At 45.8% G+C, this 22,355-nt stretch overlaps 1 protein-coding gene across 1 annotated transcript; it reads left to right on the forward strand.

The window, feature by feature from the left end:
* Positions 1-9,073: 9,073 nt before the first annotated feature.
* On the forward strand, positions 9,074-21,956 carry GRP (gastrin releasing peptide; the record flags this gene model as incomplete). The annotated part of the gene is made up of 3 exons (XM_079718056.1): positions 9,074-9,212; positions 15,796-16,019; positions 21,903-21,956. The coding sequence occupies 3 exons, from the start codon at positions 9,074-9,076 to the stop codon at positions 21,954-21,956; spliced, it is 417 nt and encodes a 138-aa protein (XP_079574182.1).
* Between the last annotated feature and the right edge of the window lie 399 nt (positions 21,957-22,355).

Consider the following 22,355-nt stretch of genomic DNA (forward strand, 5'->3'; position numbering starts at 1 on the left):
ATCTGCTGCCCCTGCAATCTTAGTTCAGGGGTATAGAGTTTTGCTACAGGAAAACGGAAATCTGGTGAAGTTGATACTCTAGTAATGGCTCTAGTGAAAGAAACATGACATTTGCCTTCAGTATGTGCCTATCTCCTTTTTCAGAACCTCCCTATATTGGTTAGAGATTTATTTGGCTGTAAGAAAAACCTTATTCACAGTGGCTTAAACAAATAGGGGTTGATCTGTCACAAGTAACAAGAAGACAGAAGTAGATACTGGTGATGATTTCCCATTTCAGCAATGCCTGGGCTGATGAGATTAACATGGAAATCAGTATACTTTGAGTAAAGCAGATTGCCTTCCATTATATGGGTGGGCCTCATCCAATCAGTTGAAGGCTTTACGAGAAAAAGATTGAAGTCCCCCAAGCAAAAAGGAATACTGCCCACAGTCTGCCTTTGGACTCTGCAGCTCTTCCCTGGGTCTTCAGCCTGCTGGCCTACCCCGTCAGATTTTGGTCTTGCCAAACCTTCGCCACTGATTCTTTAAAACCTCTATCTATTGATCAATTGATCAATCGATCAATTGATAGATATATTATAGATACAGATATCTGTGTGTTTGTATCTGCATATATAAACACATACACATATCCTGTTGGTTCTGTCTCTCTGGAGAACCCTGACTAAAGCAGACAGGTAAGACAGACAGAGCTGTGAAATTAGGTAAAGCTCTAGGCTCTCGAAGTACAAGTTGCTGCACAAGGGTTAGCAATGAAGAGTTGTGTGCACCACACTTCCAGGGTTCTAATGCCAGCTCCTTGACCATGGACAAGCGCTTACATTTTCTAAGACTCTTCCTCCCCGCAAAAGGGAAAAATAAAATCCTCTATTCATTAATAAGCATTAAATGAGATATTGATACAAAGCAATTCTCTCTTTAGCATAGATGATATTGACTACAAGAGGGTTGCACAGTTAAAGCTTCTCGACTTCTGGAGCACTGTTCTTTGCCTGTACTTGGATACCTATATAGTATCCCCTCCTTTGTCTTAAATGACAGCCAAACTGTCCACACTACTTTGAACTTTAAGAGGACCAACACTAAACTTGGATTCAAATTCCAATTTTGGTAGAAAGGATTATTTAACTTATCAAATTAAAACTTTTTTGTATTGTATGAAAATAGTTCACTCGAGTGTGTATCTGTTAATTTATTTGTCATCAAAAGAGCACTTTGCCTAAAGAAAGGACTGACAAGCGTGCAAAATGTTTACAATCCTTTGTGAAATTGTAGTTTATCATTAGTTTGTATCTATAAGTTACTGTTATAAATATTTCCTGTAGTTTTTACTGTTATAATATTGGTGCTATGATAAGTAGTCTTAAGCAACTTCCAGATAGTTCATTTGAGCTGACCTATTACCGTCATCACTGTTGGCAGCGGGCACACATGCCCCATGACACTGCTCTACCATCAGGACCCACCTCTTCCCCCGTGTTCCCAGGGGGTTATGCTGGGAGGCTCCATGTGTGTACATGACTCACCAGAAACCCTCGTTTCTGCGGTAATGTAATATGCTGGTCTGAATACCTGGGTGCCACAGTGCTAGGTGCCATCAAGAGGAGTACAAGAGAGATAGACAAATGTATGTTGATTCGATAAGTCAAATCAGATTAAACTAATGGAATTTCAGAGCTTTTCCTGAATAATATTTTCCTTATGAACTTGCTACTAAACTCGGTTGCAGCTTGGCCTGCCTGGAGTTGAGAGACTCTGGTCTGGAGAAGTTGGCAGGCTGGGGGGACGATGATTTGGAGATAACCACATGTCACATGCGTGCAGTTGGCTCTTCACATAGAGTTTATAAAATGGTTCACGTTCATGGTCTTTTTTATTCTTGTCTTTACAAATATCCCAGGGGAGTGGCAGGATGAGGAACACAGCCTCTGTGGATAGGTCCTTAGAAGAAAGAACCAGAGTCGCTCAAGCCCAGAACTGCCCTGCCCTTTGTACCGTCACCAACTCTGCCCTCGGCCTCCTGCTGCCTTGGTGCTCAACTTTCTACTACCTGAGGGGTGGGGGCAACGTCTGAAGCCTTCCAGCCTTCCAGGCACATTTGACCTGGCACAGGCAGCTGCTTGTACAGTAGCTTTCATTTCCCCAGGAAGCCAAGTGACATAGGCATATACCTGTGGAAAGTTTTGGAAAATAGCGCCCCTTGCTCACTGGATCCTTTGATCAATGCTCAGCACCTGTGTCTCTCACTTTCTCAACTTTAAAGGGAACACAGAAAGATACATGCACCCTTATGTTCACAGTAGCACTATTTACAATGGCCAAGACACGGAAGCAACTTCAAAGTCCATCAAAAGATGAATGGATAAAGAAGATGTAGTACGGGGCTTCCCTGGTGGCGCAGTGGTTGAGCGTCTGGCTGCCGATGCAGGGGACTCAGGTTCGTGCCCCGGTCCAGGAAGATCCCACATGCCGCGGAGCGGCTGGGCCCGTGAGCCATGGCCGCTGAGCCTGCGCGTCCGGAGCCTGTGCTCCGCAACCGGAGAGGCCACAACAGTGAGAGGCCCGCGTACCGCCAAAAAAAAAAAAAAAAGTAATAAATAAATAAAAGGAACACTAGAGGATGTCCAGATCAGTCGGGGTGGGGGAGGAGGAGCAGCCCTTGCCTCTGAGTAAGCGCTGACAATACAGAGAATATGTAGCGAAGAGAAGAATGGGGCAGCCACGATGGGGTCTGTAAACATGAGGGGGTGTCAGGAGGACCGGGCAGGGCAGAAGAGGACCACGTGATCCACACGATGAGGGGAAGCTAGAGAGACACCATGAGGAAGTAAGTTCTCTCCAAGGAAGAGTTTCCCAACATCAGTAGTCTCCAAAGATGAGAAGCAGTGAGTTCTCCAGCACTGGAGGTGTTCAAGTGAGAGCACAGGAGCACCAGGCAAGGAAGGAGTTAAGGATGAGAAGCTGGGCTCGGTCAGACCCCCAGCTGGGGGTGATTTTCCCCCACCAAGGAAATACTGCAATATCTGCAGACTTTTAGGTTGTCGCACTGAGACATGCTACTAACATCTACTGAGTAGAGGCCAGGGGTGCTGCTAAATACCTTACAATGTCCAGGACAGTCCCCACAACAAAGAACTATCTGGCCCCAAATCTGAACAGTGCTGAGAAACCCTGGAGTAGATAAACTGGAAGTCTGGAGCCTAATTTAATATTTTTAAAATAAATTTATTTTTTTATTTTATTTTTGGCTGCGTTGGGTCTTTGCCGCACGCGGGCTTTCTCTAGTTGCGGCGAGCGGGGGCTACTCTTCATTGAGGTGCTGCGCAGACTTCTCATTGCGGTGGCTTCTCTTGTTGCGGAGCACGGGCTCTAGGCGTGCGGGCTCAGTAGTTGTGGCTTGCGGGCTCTAGAGCGCAGGCTCAGTAGTTGTGGCGCTCGGGCTTAGTTGCTCTGTGTCATGTGGGATCTTCCCGGACCAGAGCTCAAACCTGTGTCCCCTGCATTGGCCGGCGGATTCTTAACCACTGCACCACCAGGGAAGCCCCCAAGGCTGGAGTCTAGGGTAATCGCCCCTGCAATCTGCCCAGGAGCTCAGAAGACCGTGGAAGGTAATCAGTGAAATGCCAGAAATAACTGGATTTCAAGGAAGATTGCAAAGTAGGATGTTCAAGTTGACAACAGAAATATATTTGCAGTTTCAGACATTGAGGGCTACATTTTGGGACTCTGGCCATCCCTGCTGTAGCCAAAACTATGAGCATGTTATTCTCCAAAAAGCAAATTTATATGTTCCCACCACTTCCACCCACTTCCACGTACAAGTTGCAAAACCATGTCCACAGATCTAGAGGTGGGTGGGCGTGGGGTGGGGAATAGCTGAAAACAAGCAAAGGGAGGAATCTGCAGTGACGTTTCACCCAAATACCTCTAAAAATTATTCCCAATATCTCCTCTAAAATTATTTTAATATACTTTTTATCCTTCTGGGTGATGAAATTTATCGATCCCCAGAAAAGTCCTGTAACTACAAAGAAACTCATTTTTGCCAGACTTATCACACTCAGAGCTTGAAAATCAGATGGCTCTGAGGTTGACTCTTGACTCTGTCAGTGACCATTGGGTCATTGGGCAAGTTATTTAACCCTCCTGTGCCTCAGTTTCCTCATCTATAAAACAGGACAAATAATATCTCTGTCATAGGACAGCTGTGAGGGTTACACGAGTAAGTGCACAATGCCTGGTACATGTCAGGTGCTCACTGAATGGCAGCTATTATTTGTATGATTACCTCTTCGGGAGATCTAAATAGCATGTGACATTGGGTTAGGTATTGAGCAAGAAAATTATGCCATCTTGACGCTCACATCTAAGATAAAAATTAGCTCGCCCTAATTATAGTTCTCCATAATTATTAATGAAAACAAATAAGTAGCTGTCAGTCAACAGACACACACCCTAGGGAGGGAGATATTACCAATTTACAGATGAAGAAACTGAGATGCAGATGCTAAGTCACTGGCCTGGTAACATAGTAGCTCCTAAGTGGCAGAGGCAGAATTAGAACCCATGAGCTTGCAGGACACCAGTGCCTCCTTGTTCCTTTCCATTTGCCTTCACAATCTGCTTCCTTGGCTTTGGACTGGATCTGGGGATCTCGGAGCATCTCACTGCAGCAAGACTTGTCCTCAAAGCCTTCATAGGCACCAAGGTATAAATGACCAGTGACAGCAAAAACAGCCCCCTAAACCTTAAGACTCCTAACCTTGACTCCACTTAGGGGGAAGATAGAGATGCATGTGCTATTTTCAATATTTCAAGAAGCCATACATTTGGGGAATTTCCTGGCAGTCCAGTGGTTAGGACTTGGTGCTCTCACTGCCGGGGTCCTGGGTTCCATCCCTGGTCGGGGAACTAAAATCCCATAAGTCGCGTGGTGTGGCAAAAAAAAAAAAGCCATACATTTACCCCTGATGGAGCTGAAAAGATGAATTAAGATGCAATGGTTCACTGATTTAAGCTGGAATGACATCTACTCTCCAGGTAATACTGGTGACTTCAACCTGATTAGAAATTTTGATGGACAGACAGTTCCTATGTCTTTGATGAGTAAAAATGAGAAATCTAAGCAATATGGCTTGTTTCACAGTAAAAAGTCCATCAAAACCTAAACTCCATGGAAGAGAATAATTTAAAAAAATGCCCTTACTTGGACATATATACACTACCAAATGTAAAATAGATAGATAGCTAGTGGGAAGCAGCCGCATAGCCCAGGGAGATCAGCTCGGTGCTTTGTGACCACCTAGAGGGGTGGGATAGGGAGGGTGGGAGGGAGACGCAAGAGGGAGGAGATATGGGGATATATGTATATGTATAGTTGATTCACTTTGTTATAAAGCAGAAACTAACATATTATTGTAAAGCAATTATACTCCAACAAAGATGTTAAAAAAATGCCCTTTCTGATGTCTGGGAGTCACTGAGCTAAAAAGAAACAGCAGACGTCATGAAATAGCAGGCACAAGACAGCATGTGCCTGAGGATCTGGAGAGCAGGGCCATTGCATATGAGACATCAGGGCGCCTGCCCTACCCAGACCTTCTTTTCAGGGAACACTGTCCTGCCCAGAGCCCTGTGGAGTGGATGCTGCCATATCTGCCACCATGTGTCCTAGCCTCTATAAGAGTGGATTGGACATTGTGGATTCACTCATCTTTAAGCTGTTGGGCAATCTAGAACATGTATAGCTGGGTCACAATGATGAGCTGGGTCTATTGTGTTTCTCTCTTGGAAACCAGGAGTTGGGAAACTGAGAGATGGAGGCAGTTTCCAGCAGAGGTGGAAGACAGGAGGCCAGGACCCCAGCCCACCCCACATAGGTGCAAAAAATGTCACTGAAATATCATGGCTGCTGGCTACATAGATCTTTTGTGGAAATAGCTAAAGGGCTAAGATCCATTTATTATAGAAAGACTAGACTAAACATTCCCAAATGGGGAATCCAATGAAGGGGTACCCTAATTTGTGCCACAGTGATAAGAGGGTGCAATGCCCCACTGAGCCTAAGGGGTGCTGGTATGGTAGTTAGCAAGAGATTCTCTAAGGGACGTAGAACTCTGGGGCAGAGGAGATGGGCTGGAGACCCAGTCTTTCCTCCCCATGAGGGGAGGTTTTACTTTATTAAATAAAATTTGTAAGATCTCCACGTGCCTGAGGCACACTAGGCTGGTTCTGGCAGTTTATCAGCCGTCCATCAAACTCCACTTATTCCTTCTTCCACAGTGGTGCAATCAGAGCCAGGCACCTGACTGATTATCAGGGCTACAACTCCCAGCCTCTCTTGCAGCTCCCTGTGGCTGAGTTTTTACCAATAAAATATGAGCAGAAAAGATGAGTGGTACATTTGGGCTGGTATATTAAGAGAGTGGCGTGCCTCCCCATTTGCCCTGTCGCGCCAGCTGCTATCTAGACCATGCAGGCAGGGACAGTACACTTAGGACAGTGCTAATTAAGTGTGGTCCATGCATCAGCTGCTCATCCTTGAACCGTTTGTAACCCATCCACAACAAGATAAAGAGCTTATGCCAGAATGCAAATCAACAGCACTAAATGCAAATCATTAAACACAGTGTTCAGCTGACAAAGCAAGATATTCTCGATGAAGGAAGCAATGCATTGATTTACATTCGGCCACGAGCTCCTTATCTCCTTACAGAACATCCCTTTGAGGAGCAGACCACGAGGGAGGGGGAGAGGCACCAGATGGAATGAACCTGGGTTCCTGAACATCTACGTGGAACTGAGCGCTGGACTATACAAAAAAGAGGAACAAGTCGTCCCTAGCTGGCAGGGCTGTGGTTAAGATTTTAAAAGCGATATGAAAAGATACCCAGCCAGGATCTACTGGGGCTCATTCAGTACTGGCTGAATGAAACCTGCAATCGTTTCTTTCTCTAACTTGTAACAATCCATTGTCTTTTCTGGTTAGAGGACTGGACTCAGGCAGCCATTCACATCTCTTGAGTCCCTGTTCTGTACCTTGGACTGGGTCAGACACTGTGGATTCAGCCCTGAGCAAGACTGACACACTCTCTGCCCTTGTGGGATGCCAAAGCAAATGACAAGTCTAAGCCCGAGACCAGGTGCAGAAAGCCTGTAGACTAGGGTTCTTAGCAAGAGCTGGAGTGAATGGAGGAACCTGGGTAGCTCCTGGTCTGCAATAGACCCAAGAGTGTGTTGCCTGCATTTGCAGAAGAGTTGCACTTTCTGTAGAGCAGTTCCCACACTTCATTGTATTTACAGTAGTTTTCCCTTGGTCTCATAGTGGGAGAAACTTCATGAAAAGATTCTAAACTAATCTTGATTAAACTAAGGGGAAAGGATATTTTTCTATAACTTAGTCTGGAGAGATAAAGGTTTTCCAAAGGCCCAAGGTTGCAGAAGCCATTTAGACCCAAACATTTCTTAGGTTAGCTGTTCATTCATCAAATCGTTGTTGAGCACCACTGTGATCCAGGCTCTTTGCAGACACACAGGGGAACAAGACCAAGTCCCTGTGTTCCTGCAAGCTCATGGCCAAGTGGGAAGTGGTAAGCCTACGGATGATCACCTGACTGTGAAACATTTGCTTACTAATGAGCAGAGCCTGGGAACCCAGAAGGATGGAGTCCAAGCCAATTTTGTAAACTTTTTTCCCCCTTGATTTTCACTTGGGGTATTCCCTCGGGGTAGTATCACTCTATTGCTTGGCTAATAATAGTGATCTTGAAATTAGCATTTAACCTTCTAGCCAGACGCATGCATGGAACTACTCTTCCAAGCCCAAGAATACTCAGTCATGCAATATGCACATAGCCTCTAAGAATGGCACAGATGTACTGAATCACCAGATATCCCGAAAGATGTATGATTTCAACCTAATTGGTGTCAACGCCCAGTATTGACATGGAACACCAGCAGGAACCAACCAGCGAGACAATTCACCAGCACTCGGTGAGGAATAGGCATGCAGGAACACACCAACACACCCCCGGCTCTGACAGCCGAATCGTGGGCAACAGCATCCTACCAGCTTCTATTCACTGTTGCATTGCTATGGTGCCCACCCCCTTTGTATCCATGGCATTGAGAGAGCCTCGGAAGTTGGGCCGGTGACCATTCCTCATATCTGAGAACAGAAGGATAAGGGGAAGGTTGGGCGGCTCTAGAGAAGTGTGTCAATGGCAGCTTAGGGACAGTTTGAGCTTTCTGGTAGAGGCGGCCGAGGGAAATCGCCGAAGCTTCATCTATTATGTGGATGCCGTATGCTGGTGCAAGGAACCAGGAGTATAGTAAAACTATTGTTAGTATTGTAACTCCCATCACGTTACATGTCTCTCCAGCCTCCATCGCACCCTACAAGCGGGCAGGGACGCCTCCGAAACCCCAGGTGGGGTGAGGGTCTTGCGGCGGTGAAGCGGCGGCGCTCTGTGGGAGGGAGTAAAGGTCAAAGGTCGCGAGGTTCATGGGCAGGGACCGCGAGGAGGGAGGTGGTCCACAAAGGGGGAAAGTCTGAGAGTCAGAGGTCCTTTGCATTCCGGGCTCAGGTCCCCTCCAGCAAAGCCCAGCCTAAAAGGATCCGAAGGCAGCTAACGCGGGGGGCGCCCCGGTGAGGCTGGGGAGGGAGGAGTTCCCTAAATTGTGCTGCAGCGAAGGCGTCGAGGATGGGAAGAAGTAACCCAGGCCAGGGAAGGCGGACGGGGCTACAGGGAGAGAGACAGGGGACAGTGTACGCTCAGCCTTTGCATCACGCGGCAGGAAGATGGATGATTTTCGGACACCGTTGTCCCAGCGCTCCGGCTCGCTCCGGGGAGACGTCAGAGCGCTGGGGTCGGCGGTGGAGGACCCCCCTGCGCCCCCGCCCGGGCTTGCATATAAAGTCCGGGCGTCGTGGAGGCTGCAGCAGCGGCGTGGCGGCGGCGGCGGCGGCGGCGCTCCTCTGAGGTCCCGCTGCTCCCGTCTCTCCTCTGCGGTGAAAGCGCACCCGCCGCCCAGCCTCGCCGCGGCGCTCCGAGGGCTTCCCGCCGGGACCATGCGCCGCCGCGACTTCCCGCTCGTCCTGCTGGCTCTGGTCCTCTGCCAGGCGCCCCGGGGGCCGGCCGCCCCGGTGTCGGCGGGCAGAGGGACCGTGATGGCCAAGATGTACCCGCACGGCAACCACTGGGCGGTGGGTGAGTGTCCGGCGCGCTCTAGTCCTGGCGGGACCGGCCAGCCGAGGGGGCCAGTCTCCCCATCTCTCAGCTTTTCCGCGGCTCTGCGTTGGGGGCTGGGTTTGCTCCGACCTTTCCACTCCGATGCCAACCCCGTTCTCCCAAAACTCCATCCTGCCCTTCAGTATCCCGGGAAGCCGTCGGTCCCTCGGTCCTTTCCCGCTCTCTTCCCTCCCCCGCAGGACACCCGAGCCAGCACGCAGCTCTCCAAAATCCCAGCCGTACGCGGAGACCACCCTCCCTCCGCAGCTCCCAGCACCTCCTTTTATCCGTCTAATCACAACCCTGTCTGGCACGGTTCTCTCCCTGAACAATTTTGGGGAGCTGGGTCCCCGAGCGCGTCTCGGAGCCCTGGTCCCGGCAAAGCCACAGGTGTGGGACATGGGGCGCAGCGCCCACCCTGGGTTTCAAATCTGTTCGGCAAGCATTGCCTGAATCCCACCTCTGTGTGGGGCTCGCCTGAATTTCCTCAGTCCTTCTTTGCCTTGCAGATTTTCTTTTCCCTGCCCTTTGGCCCAACCCTCCCTCCTTCCATCCGGCAGGCTCGGTGCTCCGGGAGTCACACCTGACCTCCACGCTGATCCCGGGTCTCTGTCCCCGAAGTCCTCACTTTTCTCCGCCTCTCTTGACCCGAGACCTCACCCTCTCCCCTAGCTCCTTCCCTCTGTCCCCTGCCTACAAGTCCTGCTTTCCAGGCACGGGCTTGGAGGTTCGCTCGTCCCGGCCCCCGGAACCGCAGCGGGTTGGACCGGGTCTCGGGCCGCGGAGCGCGCACCCGCTGCTTCCCCGCAGCTGGGAGGCAGGTAGCGGCCCCGCTGCTTCTCGCTGCTCCAGCGTCACCCCGGGGCTCTCGGCCGCGCCGAGCAGAGCCTCTGGCAAATGATGCCAAGCGTTCGACTTCCTCAGACAGCTCCCCACACAGCCATTTACAACAGCCCTAGCATTTCCCGGGAAGCTGGTCGGTCCCTAGAGAGATTTAAGGCGGTGTGTGTGTGTGTGTGTGTGTGTGTGTGTGTGTGTGTTTCACTATTTCCTTAGTCATCTACTTAGAAGTAGGGGAGGGTGTGTTGGAAAGGTACTTGCTAATTCAACTCAGAGGATTTACAGACTTTCGGGGTGAAGACTAGGATGAATTTAGAAGATGGGGTGAAGCTAGAACTGCGCGTCCTCAGCTCCTGTGCATTGTGTAGATTTCCCTCAGAGAAACGGAGCGCTCTGGGGTGCAATAGAGTAGTTTTCATTATTACTGAAAGAATCATTTGTCAAGTCTTGGCAACCCCAGGGATGAAAGTATTTGTCATCTTTGAGGGACACCCGGAACCCAGGAGCCTGGTATAGAGAGCAAGGGTTGGGATGGGTGAAAACGCTTGCACTTCCAGAGAGAAGGATACTTAGAAGATGTTAAAGAAGCCAAACCTAGAATCGATACTTAAAAAGGGCTCCTGGGAGTTTAGATCAAGTGGTCATTGTCCAGTGCGGCCAGCAGCCAGTGGGCTGGGAAGGTGGAATGAAACTTCCAGATTTCCAGCCTCCTTTTGCTCATCCATGTTTTTGTACTAAAAAGACTTATTGTTAAGGTAACCCTTGCAGGCTAAACGCAGGACAAGAGAGTTAGCTGGGAAGCTATAATCATGGTATTTCTGATGCAAGCCAATGCTGATTGCTGTGATTCCAGAGCACATCAGTCCCCAGGTCTTTTGGGTGTCGGCCATTTAATCACCCTTCATGGTGGTACTTGGGCGTTCCCAGCCCCAAAGTGTACTGACCAGTGACACCCCCAAATTGTCTTATTCTCTTATTTGTTCTCGAACACACTCCTTTTCCTTTTTCTCCCTTGACTAACTGTGCAGAGTTGATGAAGAACAAGGGAAAGAGGCAGGTGACATAGAAAATCGCATTTAGATTTAAAATGACGTTGCAGTTGCGCAAAAGTTCGCTTTGGGTGGACGGGTCCTCTGTTGGAATGTGAGCATTCACAAGCGTGAATCCATGTTAGATTTTAAATTGAGCTTTCTGCTCTAAGTAAGTGCCTGTCCTCCTCAATCACTGAAGACATGGAGGTTAGTTTTAATTAATGCAAATGAAAGCTACATATTACTGTCCGTGAAGAAGCTGTCAGCACAAATTTGCAGGTTTGTTAAGTGACTTGCTTCTTCCAGCTGAGAGAAACGTGATGTGGCCATGGAAAAACAAGTTAACAGACTGAAAACGTAACCAATTCTTCTCTGTCTCGATGTTCATGATAATGTTTTGTGTGCGATGAAAATATAGGTCAACGCTAACACTGGTAACTATCCCCTGTGCACCCATGAAATGTTTCTGGTTGTGGTTCTAACTCTGATGTGGAGCGTGCCATGGAGGGTTGAATGCTGAGCACCAGTGTTCAGCTGCAGAATTGCTTTACATGATTGTGCTACCTGAGCTACTGTGAAATACAGCTGAAGTATCACTCCAGAAAAACTAGCTCTTAACACTCAACACTTTCTGTCTTAATGGATATTTTCTGAAGTTAGGATATTCTTCAAGTATGGAGCACAAGAAAGTTCTTTTCTGTTGCAAACCTGCCATTTTAGTGGTATTTTTAAGTGATTAAGAAGGACAAAAGCTTCCCCCCCACCCCTGGCAAGGTTTTATTTTTTCAAGTGCCTATCTTTTGATCTCCATTATTATTATATGGATACATAACAAATGATGATGGGAGAAGAGATGGAAGTGGGCATATCGTCCACGTTGCCATGGAGACGATTATTTGGTTGACGGTAGCTAGCTACTTCTTAGGACCCAGGGAACGTGTGCTTCCCTGGGATGTTCTAGATGGCGCACTTTCCTTACAAAAAAGAAAAACATCTGTGGTCTAGGGGAGGGAGTCTGAACACCCATCCACCAAATATGCAAATACTGAAATTCAGTACAAGGTCCCAAAGATCTATGTTAAGTTACCCACAGAATGGAGGCCCATTTTAGCCTTCCATTGTAGAAAAGTCACAGAATCCTTCAAGCATGACAAAAATGAAGTTATCTGTAAAAACATCTCCATCATCCCTCTGCTTCATTGCCAACAACGCCTTTCTCATTTCCAGCATCCTAACCAGATGGTAGGCCATGACCGAGGACAAGAGCAACTGAGTTTATTACTGGGGGCATCAGGTTCGAATCCCACTTTCCCATTATCATGATTCAATTTCCTCCATATTTCTAAAGCCAAATGATTTGCTACTTCCTGGGAAGTTGTGGAACATAACCATTGTGATGGCTAAACGCAAAGTTATTTAGTAGCTATCTGGGCACCAAGTTCACCAAGCAGGTAAGTGAGGAGCCAGTTTTTCAAGATTCCAATGCTTCAGTTGGGACAGTGTCCTTAACAGAGTCTTAAAATTGTGTGCAGTGTCAGGTCCTGAGTGACTGGGCAAAGCTCAAACTGCAATGCAGGAAAACCTCATTTCAGGCTCCCCAATACACACAGAATTAATTTTTCTGAGTCGCATAACTGAGTCATGACCGAGTGATATATGATCTCCATTCCTTTTTTTTTTTTTTTTTTTTGCGGTACACGGGCCTCTCCCGTTGTGGAGCACAGGCGCTGGACGCGCAGGCTCAGCGGCCATGGCTCACGGGCCCAGCCGCTCCGCGGCATGTGGGATCTTCCCGGACCGGGGCACGAACCCGTGTCCCCTGCATCGGCAGGCGGACTCTCAACCACTGTGCCACCAGGGAAGCCCTCCATTCCTTTTGATAATATTAGAAAGCCTTTGGCAGACCTTATCCTTATTTCCAGACCCCAGAATGATTTCTAACTGCCTTATATCCTTAGGAAGTTCAAAGACACTTCAAAGCAGTATAATATCGTAGAGTCTGGACTGTGAGCTGATTTTTTTTTTTTTTTTTTGGTGGTACGCGGGCCTCTCACTGTTGTGGCCTCTCCCGTTGCGGAGCACAGGCTCCGGATGCGCAGGCTCAGCAGCCATGGCTCACGGGCCCAGCCACTCCGCGGCATATGGGATCCTCCCAGACCGGGGCACGAACCCGTATCCCCTGCATCGGCAGGCGGACTCTCAACCACTGCGCCACCAGGGAGGCCCTGTGAGCTGATTTTAATCCCAGAATCTTTTTTTTTTTTAAACATTCAGCTTATTTATTTATTTATTTAGATGTTGGGGGTAGGAGTTTATAATTAATTAATTTATTTTTGCTGTGTTGGGTTTTCGTTTCTGTGCGAGGGCTTTCTCTAGTTGTGGCAAGCGGGGGCCACTCTTCATCGCGGTACGCGGGCCTCTCACTATCGCGGCCTCTCTTGTTGCGGAGCACAGGCTCCAGATGCGCAGGCTCAGTACTTGTGGCTCACGGGCCTAGTTGCTCCGCGGCATGTGGGATCCTCCCAGACCAGGGCTCGAACCCGTGTCCCCTGCATTAGCAGGCAGATTCTCAACCACTGCGCCACCAGGGAAGCCCAATCCCAGAATCTTTACTCGCATGTATGGGACTTTTGGCAAGTCTCATTTTCATCAAATTTATTACAGTGTGGATCAAATGAAATACTCTGCATTTAAACATCCTGTGAACTGTAAATGCACACACAAGCAGTAAAGTTACCGTGAGGGCTTCTCTCTTGGTGGACAGAGCAGCTGGGAAGGGGCTTCCTACCATTTGCAGTGACTGAGGTCTGCCACATACTATTTTCATGATGCTTGCCTTACATACTTCTAATGCCAGTCAACACTGGAGCCACAGAGAGCTCTTTCCTTGTGAGCTTTAAATCCAAAGCACCATAGTTTTATTAGTGTTAGAAATTTGAAAGTGCTATAAAACCCAATTACAGAGAAATGGAGAAAATCAACTGAAGAAAGTAAATAAGATAATGTGAGTATATTCAAGCAATGGGCTAAAATGTAAAGAATACAGACCTTAAATTCCATACCCTTCTGACCCTAAGGCTATCCCTATTTGCGTACATGAATTTCCATGTTTTTAGTGGTTTGGCCTCCTGCACAGCAACTTTTATTTGTTTATATGGCAAATGCTCATCTCTGGAGCTAATGATAAACTTTGGTGACCATTTTAGACCTCCAAGAGAAAATTCTGCATTTATATGGCTGAAAAGTGTTGGCCAAAACTAGTCTTCAACCTGTGTTTCATTACAAACTGTAATTTCTAAGTGTAATTTCTAGGTGCAATTTCTAGGTTCAGTCTCAGCTAAAATTCTAAGAAAGTTTAAATGAAAAATTCCTTTGCTACGTTTGTATTACAGATAAGAGGAAAGCAACACCTTTTAATTAATTAATTTAAAAAATTTATTTATTTATTTATTTATGGCTGCGTTGGGTCTTTGTTGCTGCACGCGGGCTTTCTCTAGCTGCCGCGAGCAGGAGGCTACTCTTTGTTGTGATGCGCAGGCTTCTCACTGTGGTGCCTTCTCTTGCTGCGGAGCACGGGCTCTAGGTGCTCAGGCTTCAGTAGTTGTGGCATGTGGGCTCAGTAGTTGTGGCTCGTGGGCTCTAGAGCAGTTGTGGTGCACAGGCTTAGTTGCTCCGCATGTGGGATCTTCCTGGACCAGGGCTCGAACCTGTGTTCCCTGCATTGGCAGGCGGATTCTTAACCACTGCTCTACCAGGGAAGTCGGAGCAACACCTTTTTAATCACACAAAGAAAAGCATGGAGACTTTTCAGGAACAATTCAAGATTGACTGGGGTAGATGTTCGAATGCCATCATTCAGCTGGGAATAGAATTCGGTGCACACGGAAATGGTGATAGAATTTTAGATATGGAAGGTTCTTTCGATGTCATCTGGTCCAACATGTTCATTTTATTGTTGATAAAATTGAAGTTTCGGGGGCTTCCCTCGTGGCACAGTGGTTGGGGGTCCGCCTGCCAATGCAGGGAACACGGGTTCGTGCCCCGGTCCGGGAAAATCCCACATGCCGCGGAGCGGCTAGGCCCGTGAGCCATGGCCGCTGAGCCTGCGCGTCCGGAGCCTGTGCTCCGCAACGGGAGAGGCCACAACAGTGAGAGGCCCGCGTACTGCAAAAAAAAAAAAAAAAAAAAAAAAAAAAAATGAAGGTTGGGGATGCTAAATGACTTGAGAGAGGTCACCTGGCTCGTTAGCAGAGGGGCTGGGAGCAGATCCAGGGCTTCTGAGTTGCAGTTCTGAATTCTGTCCATTTATTAGGCGTTTTGAGCAGGGATCAAAATCTGTCAGTCGTTTATGAACTATCTCCTAATAATATCAATAAAATGCTATTCATCCCGCATTTAGGAGAAAGCAGCACAAACACAATTGGTGCCCTTTTTCATTTCTTGTTCATTCATTCCCCTGGGTTAAATTTGTGGCATTCTGTTTTTGTTGGGGTTGTTCTGAACCAGAGTATATGCTTATTTTACTTCTTATGAATGTGGCATTGAATTATTTTTTAAATTGAAGTATAACTGACATACAAAATTATATAAGTTACAGGTGTGCAACACAGTGATTCATAATTTTTAAAAGTTATACTCCATGTACAGTTATTATAAAATACTGGCTATACATTGTTTTTGTTTTTGAACAGGACACTTAATGGGAAAAAAGAGCACAGGAGAGTCCCCGTATGTTTACGAGGGAGGGAGCCTGGAGGAGCAGCTGAGGGGGTACATTCGGTGGGAGGAAGCTACAAGGAATTTGCTAAGCCTCCTAGAAGCAAAGGGGACCAGAAGCCATCAGCCACCTCGACGGGAGCCCCTGGGCATTCGCCAGTCTACTTGGGATTCAGAGGACAGCAGCAACTTTAAAGACGCGGGATCAAGACTCAAAGGTATAAGGAACATACTGGGGAAGTGGGAGTGGGGTGAGGAGGGATCGGGGAGGTCGGAGGTGTTTGGGGAGAGTTGGAAGGAGGGGAGGTTTGAGGAGGGAAGAATAAGACTGTTCAGAGGTAAGACTTCACAGCAACGACATCGGGCTGACATCAGTACACACTCAGAAAATGAGTGGCCAATCTCCATGCTAGCTTTTCTTTTCAACATCATAAATTATTTTTCCTCTTAACACATCAAACTCCAATTTAGGAGTTTTGTTAGCAATTGTGCACTGATAGGATTTTTTAGCCTACCAGACCCTTCCAAAATATTTTGATAGTGAGGCCATAGATTATTTGAGTTGATCCCTGTGGCTCTATAGATAGGTTTATTTTTGATGAACACTAGTGGAAGGGCCTATTCACAGATGCTTTTGGAAGAAAGCATTCTTGTTTGCTACTTTTGATGCAAAATAGTACTCCTTCATATTTGTTCCAAGATTACCTAGTTTGGGTCTCATCCTAATATTTCAAAACTTGGTGAAAATATCTCAGGTCAACTGATCTATTCAGTATATGATTTTATAGAGGATAGGGGAAAAGAATTATAACAAATTGGCATTGTTTAGATACAAAGACAGTAAATGAGATAAAAGAGAATAAAATTTATAGGAAGAAAGCAAGGCAACTGAAAATGATTCTCATTAACTTTTAAGACGTTTCCATGAAATTTATGATAAAAGGCAAAAATAATCATTACAATACTCCTAATAATAACAACTGCTAGTTTTAGTGAGTATTTTTTATAATCCAAGTACTGGGTGAAACACCTTACCTTCATCCATTTCCTCAGGTAATGCTCACAGCAGTCTTAGGAGAAAGATTCAGGATGATTCTATTATTCTCTCCATTCTAGAGGTGAGGAAACTGAGACCAGTCGTGTAGCTTTTCAAGGGAAAAGCCCGTGCTGTCTGCCTTGGACAGTCCACTGTCATGTGAGGCATCTTCTGGGAATAGTCCTTAAATATGAAGGATGCAGGATGCAGTAGCAGCTTTCCCTCTCGATGTTTCTGGCAATAAATAATATTGTATTTCACTCACAGACCTTGGGGAGTTCACCACGTCCCTCTTTCATGGTGGGTAACTCTGATTGATGACCCCTTAACAGAGGCTCAGGGCTGGCGTGGCCAAGCCTCGGATGGTTTCGCCTGAGGGAGGCTTTATGTGTCACCACTCTTTGGTCTACTGTGGATTCTCTGTGCTAAATGCAGAGCAAAGAAAGTTCCTTTGTTGCATTAAGCACCTAGCGAGAAAGCCTCTGGTAGCCTTAATTCAGAAAGAAAATCAGGATTAAATCAAGCAATACAGAAATAAGTACCAACTTTGTACAGAGCCCTGAATGACTGATTCTCTTGTCCACACCCTTGTCTGTGAATAGATCACATGGTTCTACAGGCTCTCAGAATTTGTGATTGACTTCTTGGGCCCCGGCTGGCCTGGCCTATTCTTGGCCAAGTGCTTTGCTGGACTTCCTGTGGGTGGACGTCCAACAGCAGTGCCTACTCCTTGGTCTGAAGAGTAATAATGATCACCACCACAAAACCCTCTAAACTAACTTGACAAACACTGAAATGGACTTACCCTCACAGCTCATTCGTAAAATAGTCCCCAACGCCCTATCATGTTATTAGTCTACAGTGCTTCATTTTGACCCAAACAATACCCACTTTGAATTGCTTTATTCCCCCAAACTTAGCTCTGCATAACTTTGGAATGTTTTGAAAAATGCAACGCCTTCCTCAAGGATCAAAAATTTTCTGCCGTCTTCAGAAGGACATTCTGTAAACTTGGAAGGCAATGGCAAAAGAATAGCTCCAAAAAGGTCTCCGAGCAGCAGTTCTATAGGATGGATTGGGTGGGCAGTCACAGAAAGTGACTGCTTTGAGGGGACAATATTTATCAGTATACAGTGTGAGCTGGAAAAGTCATCTTTTTCTAATCAGGCCTTGCTTTTCTATTATATCTCTTTATGCTTTGTTCCTCTTTTTACAAGCTCAGAAAGCCCATCTCATTTAATTCCACCTCAGATTGAATAACTAGCTACGGCACACATTGGTACCATTCTTTTGGATGTATTTCCCAGCAATATGAAAAACAATTTGAACACTTAGTTTAGTCTTTGCAGAAACCAAAACAGTTTATCACTTCTCTTGCTTTGGAAATTCCACCTCAATGAAAGTATGTTGAGATGAAAACTGAAAACATCCTACAATTATCTTATTCACAAGGAGGAAGTACCAGGAGAATCATTCTGTTAGAAATCCTTATATCTCTCAGTGTTAGAAAGAAGTTTAATAATTTAGCTGAACATTATCAGAACTAGCAGCAGGGATTTTCAGAGGCTGAGGACTTTTCTTAAACTTAAAAACTATCCACATATATTCCCCTCTTCCATTTTAGTAACAAAATATCAAGTCCTGTGGCCAAATCTCCCAGAGCCATAGTTAGAAACTGAGCATCTTCCTACATTTTGATAACAAAGATATTTACTTGATTCAGAAAAGATTCATGTAAATGCGCACTGAATCTAGACTACTACGTCACGGCAAACAGGAAGTTTTTAGCAACAATTATGGCCAACAATTTTCAAGGTGAACCTAAATCTTTTAACTTTACCCTTCTCACAAGAGTTAATGGAACGTTTACCCTATGGTTTCTATAACGTGAAACAGTGTTCAGCTCAGCTCCAGGTCCTAATCCATAATCCTGGATGCGGCTGTGGATTGTCCTGAGTTTCAATGAAGGTTGAGGTTAGCCTTTGGGTTCCTTTTGTACTTGGGACCCAGTTCATTGTTTTTTGAAGCCTAGGATTTTTTCTCTTATTTGGTGAGCATAAGGAAAGGGAACTGGGGAATGCATTGCTGGGGGTTTTACGGAAAGGAAGTAAATATACAAATTTGCTCTCACTTTTAAGGGAGAGATCCCACTGTCCCATCAGATCAGCACAGAGGATAGAAAGGTTCTATTTATTAATATGTGAAATGCTCCAACGGAAGCTCCAAATATAGGGAAAGCAACATACGGTCAAGAGTAACTAAAAAGCTTCTGATTACCCTGTTTCTATAAAGGTGGGGGCCAGCTTCACTCCGCTGGCTCCCACCTCAGAAACAGTGCCTCCCAGTCACAATGGCCAGCTTCAAACAATCTACACACAACAAATGCTGGAGAGGGTGTGGAGAAAAGGGAACCCTCTTGCACTGTCGGTGGGAACATAAATTGATACAGCCACTATGGAGAACAGTATGGAGATTCCTTAAAAAACTAAAAATAGAACTACCATATGACCCAGCAATCCCACTACTGGGCATATACCCTGAGAAAACCATAATTCAAGAAGAGTCATGTACCAAAATGTTCATAGCAGCCCTATTTACAATAGCCCGGAGATGGAAACAACCTAAGTGTCCATCATCGGATGAATGGATAAAGAAGATGTGGCACATATATATACAATGGAATATTACTCAGCCATAAAAAGAAATGAAATTGAGTTATTTGTAGTGAGGTGGATGGACCTAGAGTCTGTCATACAGAGTGAAGTAAGTCAGAAAGAGAAAAACAAATACCGTATGCCAACACATATATATGGAATATAAAAAACAAAACAAAACAAAACAAAACAAAAAACGGCTCTGATGAACCTAGGGGAAGAACAGGAATAAAGACGCAGACCTACTAGAGAATGGACTTGAGGATACAGGGAGTGAGAAGTGTAAGCTGGGACGAAGTGAGAGAGTGGCATGGACATATATACACTACCAAACGTAAAATAGATAGCTAGTGGGAAGCAGCTGCATAGCACGTGGAAATCAGCTCGGTGCTTTGTGACCACCTAGAGGGGTGGGATAGGGAGGGTGGGAGGGAGACGCAAGAGGCGGGAGATAAGGGGATATATGTATATGTATAGCTGATTCACTTTGTTATACAGCAGAAACTAAGACACCATTGTAAAGCAATTATACTCCAATAAAGATGTTAAAAAAATAAAATAAAATTGATTAAAAACCTGCTATCAAAATAAATAAATACATAAAACAGCTCTGGCCCACCCCTAACCATGGACCCCTCTCCTGCCTCCAAGTCCTTGATCTTCCTAGGTTACAGGGTTTGTCTTTTCCTTGTCACTTTACTTCCATTCTCTTGAGTCAAACTCACAGATTCAATACTTTGAGCCAATGCAGGGGACTTGCATGCATCTTGTCCTGTATCCTCAGCTGGCCCCTTTTGTGACTAGTGGCTCATATTGTGAGACGTATGGCAGCATCTGCAGGCAGCCTGGTGACCCTTAATAGTGCAGCCTGGGCTCCTGGAGAAAAATGAAGCTAATTGGTCTGTGTGGGAATTGAACCCCAGGCCCTGGCTTCATTATCACCTGGTCCAAACAATGGCGCCACAGAGCAGATAATAACTGATCTGAGAATCTCAGTAATTCCTTTATTAGAAACAAATGGCTGGTCTGGATGTTGGGGAACCTGAATTGCCAGAGAATCTTGGAAAGTGTAATAAGCTCTCCTCTGGATGAAAAGTGTTTTCTCATCTCAGAGGGTAAAGGGTGCTATATGGGAACAAAGAAGTGTTTTAAAAGTAGAGCTGGGGCTTCCCTGGTGGCGCAGTGGTTGAGAGTCCGCCTGCCGATGCAGGGGACACGGGTTCGTGCCCCAGTCTGGGAGGATCCCACGTGCCGCGGAGCGGCTGGGCCCGAGAGCCATGGCCGCTGAGCCTGCGCGTCCGGAGCCTGTGCTCCGCAACGGGAGAGGCCACAGCAGTGAGAGGCCCGCGGACCGCAAAATAAATAAAAAATAAAAATAAAAATAAATAAAAGTAGAGCGACTCATTCTTCCTTCAGTCTTAGTTAATTTGAACAGAAGCCACACAAGCCAACCACAATACATTTAGAACTGGCAGAAACCCAGATTAGCTCCTCTTCCCAAGTTGCCCACACGACTACCATTTACAGTCATGGGTTTGTAATGTTGAATTGTGTAATTCATAAACTAGCTTTGATTTGTGGAACGAGGCATTGCCAAAGAAGCAAAGAAACAATTAAGATCCCACATTCCTTAGCAGTCTCCCTACACAGCTGCTCCTTTAGCAACAAATTCCTGGGGATAATACATTTAATTTCCAACTTTGGTCAAACTATACCTGTGTAAATGAACTTACGAAACAGAAACAGACTCACAGACATAGAGAACAGACTTGTGGTTGCCAAGATGGGGAGGGGGTGGGGGAGGGATGGAGTGGGAGTTTGGGATTCGCAGATGCAAACTATGATACATAGAACAGGTCCTACTGTACAGCACAGGGAACTATATTCAATAACCTGTGATAAACTATAGAGGAAAAGAACATGAAAAAGAATGTATGTACATGTATAACTGAATCACTTTGCTGTACAGCAGAAATTAACACAACATTGTAAATCAACTATGCTTCAATAAAAGAAATTTAAAAAATAAAGTTTTCCTTAAAAATATATATATATACACATATGTAGTCATATCAAAACACAAGTTAAGCTAATATAACAAAAAGACCCAAAAATATAGTGGCTCCCCAAAAGGAGGAAGTTAATTTCTCTCGCAGGACAGCTGTTGTTCTCAAGCATTAACGTGCTCAGAGTCATCTGGAGGATTTGTGAGCGCACAGATGGCTGGGTCCCATCCCCAGAGTTTCCAGTTCTGTAGGTCTGGGGTAGACCTAGGAATCTACCTTTCTACCAGTCTCCCAAGTGATACTGATGGTTTATTGGGATGGATTTACTTTTAGCATTAGACTTTGGCATCACTAACTACGTTCGCTTAACTCTAATATTTTTTAAGTTGGTGGACTCTCTACTCCAGGTTCTCAGCGTGAAGGAAGGAACCCCCAGCTGAACTGATACTGACAATGGTGGCCTCCCTCAAAGAAGCAAAAGAAAACCCTCAAGAGACTGCGTTCTATGGGCATCAGTTCTACTGGGTCATCAAGTTTCCTTTAAGCAAAATACTTAACTATTCTTGTATCTTTCAACTTTGACTAAAGTCATGATTTTCAAGCAGCATCTTCTGGTTTGAACTTGTTTGCTGTGAATAATTGTCCATAAAGAGTGTTCCAATTAATGTTCTTTACGTCTAGGCTATTTGTCTATTAGATTCCAGTCCTTGTTACCATTCACAATAAAAGCTTAAACATATTGTCCGAAAGGTAGGTAGTTTTCTTATTTCAATTCCAAATGAGAGGACAGTGATTAATACTGAGATTAACAAACAGGTTGACAGTGAACTTGTGTGCTC

Source organism: Hyperoodon ampullatus (assembly GCF_949752795.1).
Source record: "Hyperoodon ampullatus genome assembly, chromosome: 13".
NCBI lineage: Eukaryota > Metazoa > Chordata > Mammalia > Artiodactyla > Ziphiidae > Hyperoodon > Hyperoodon ampullatus.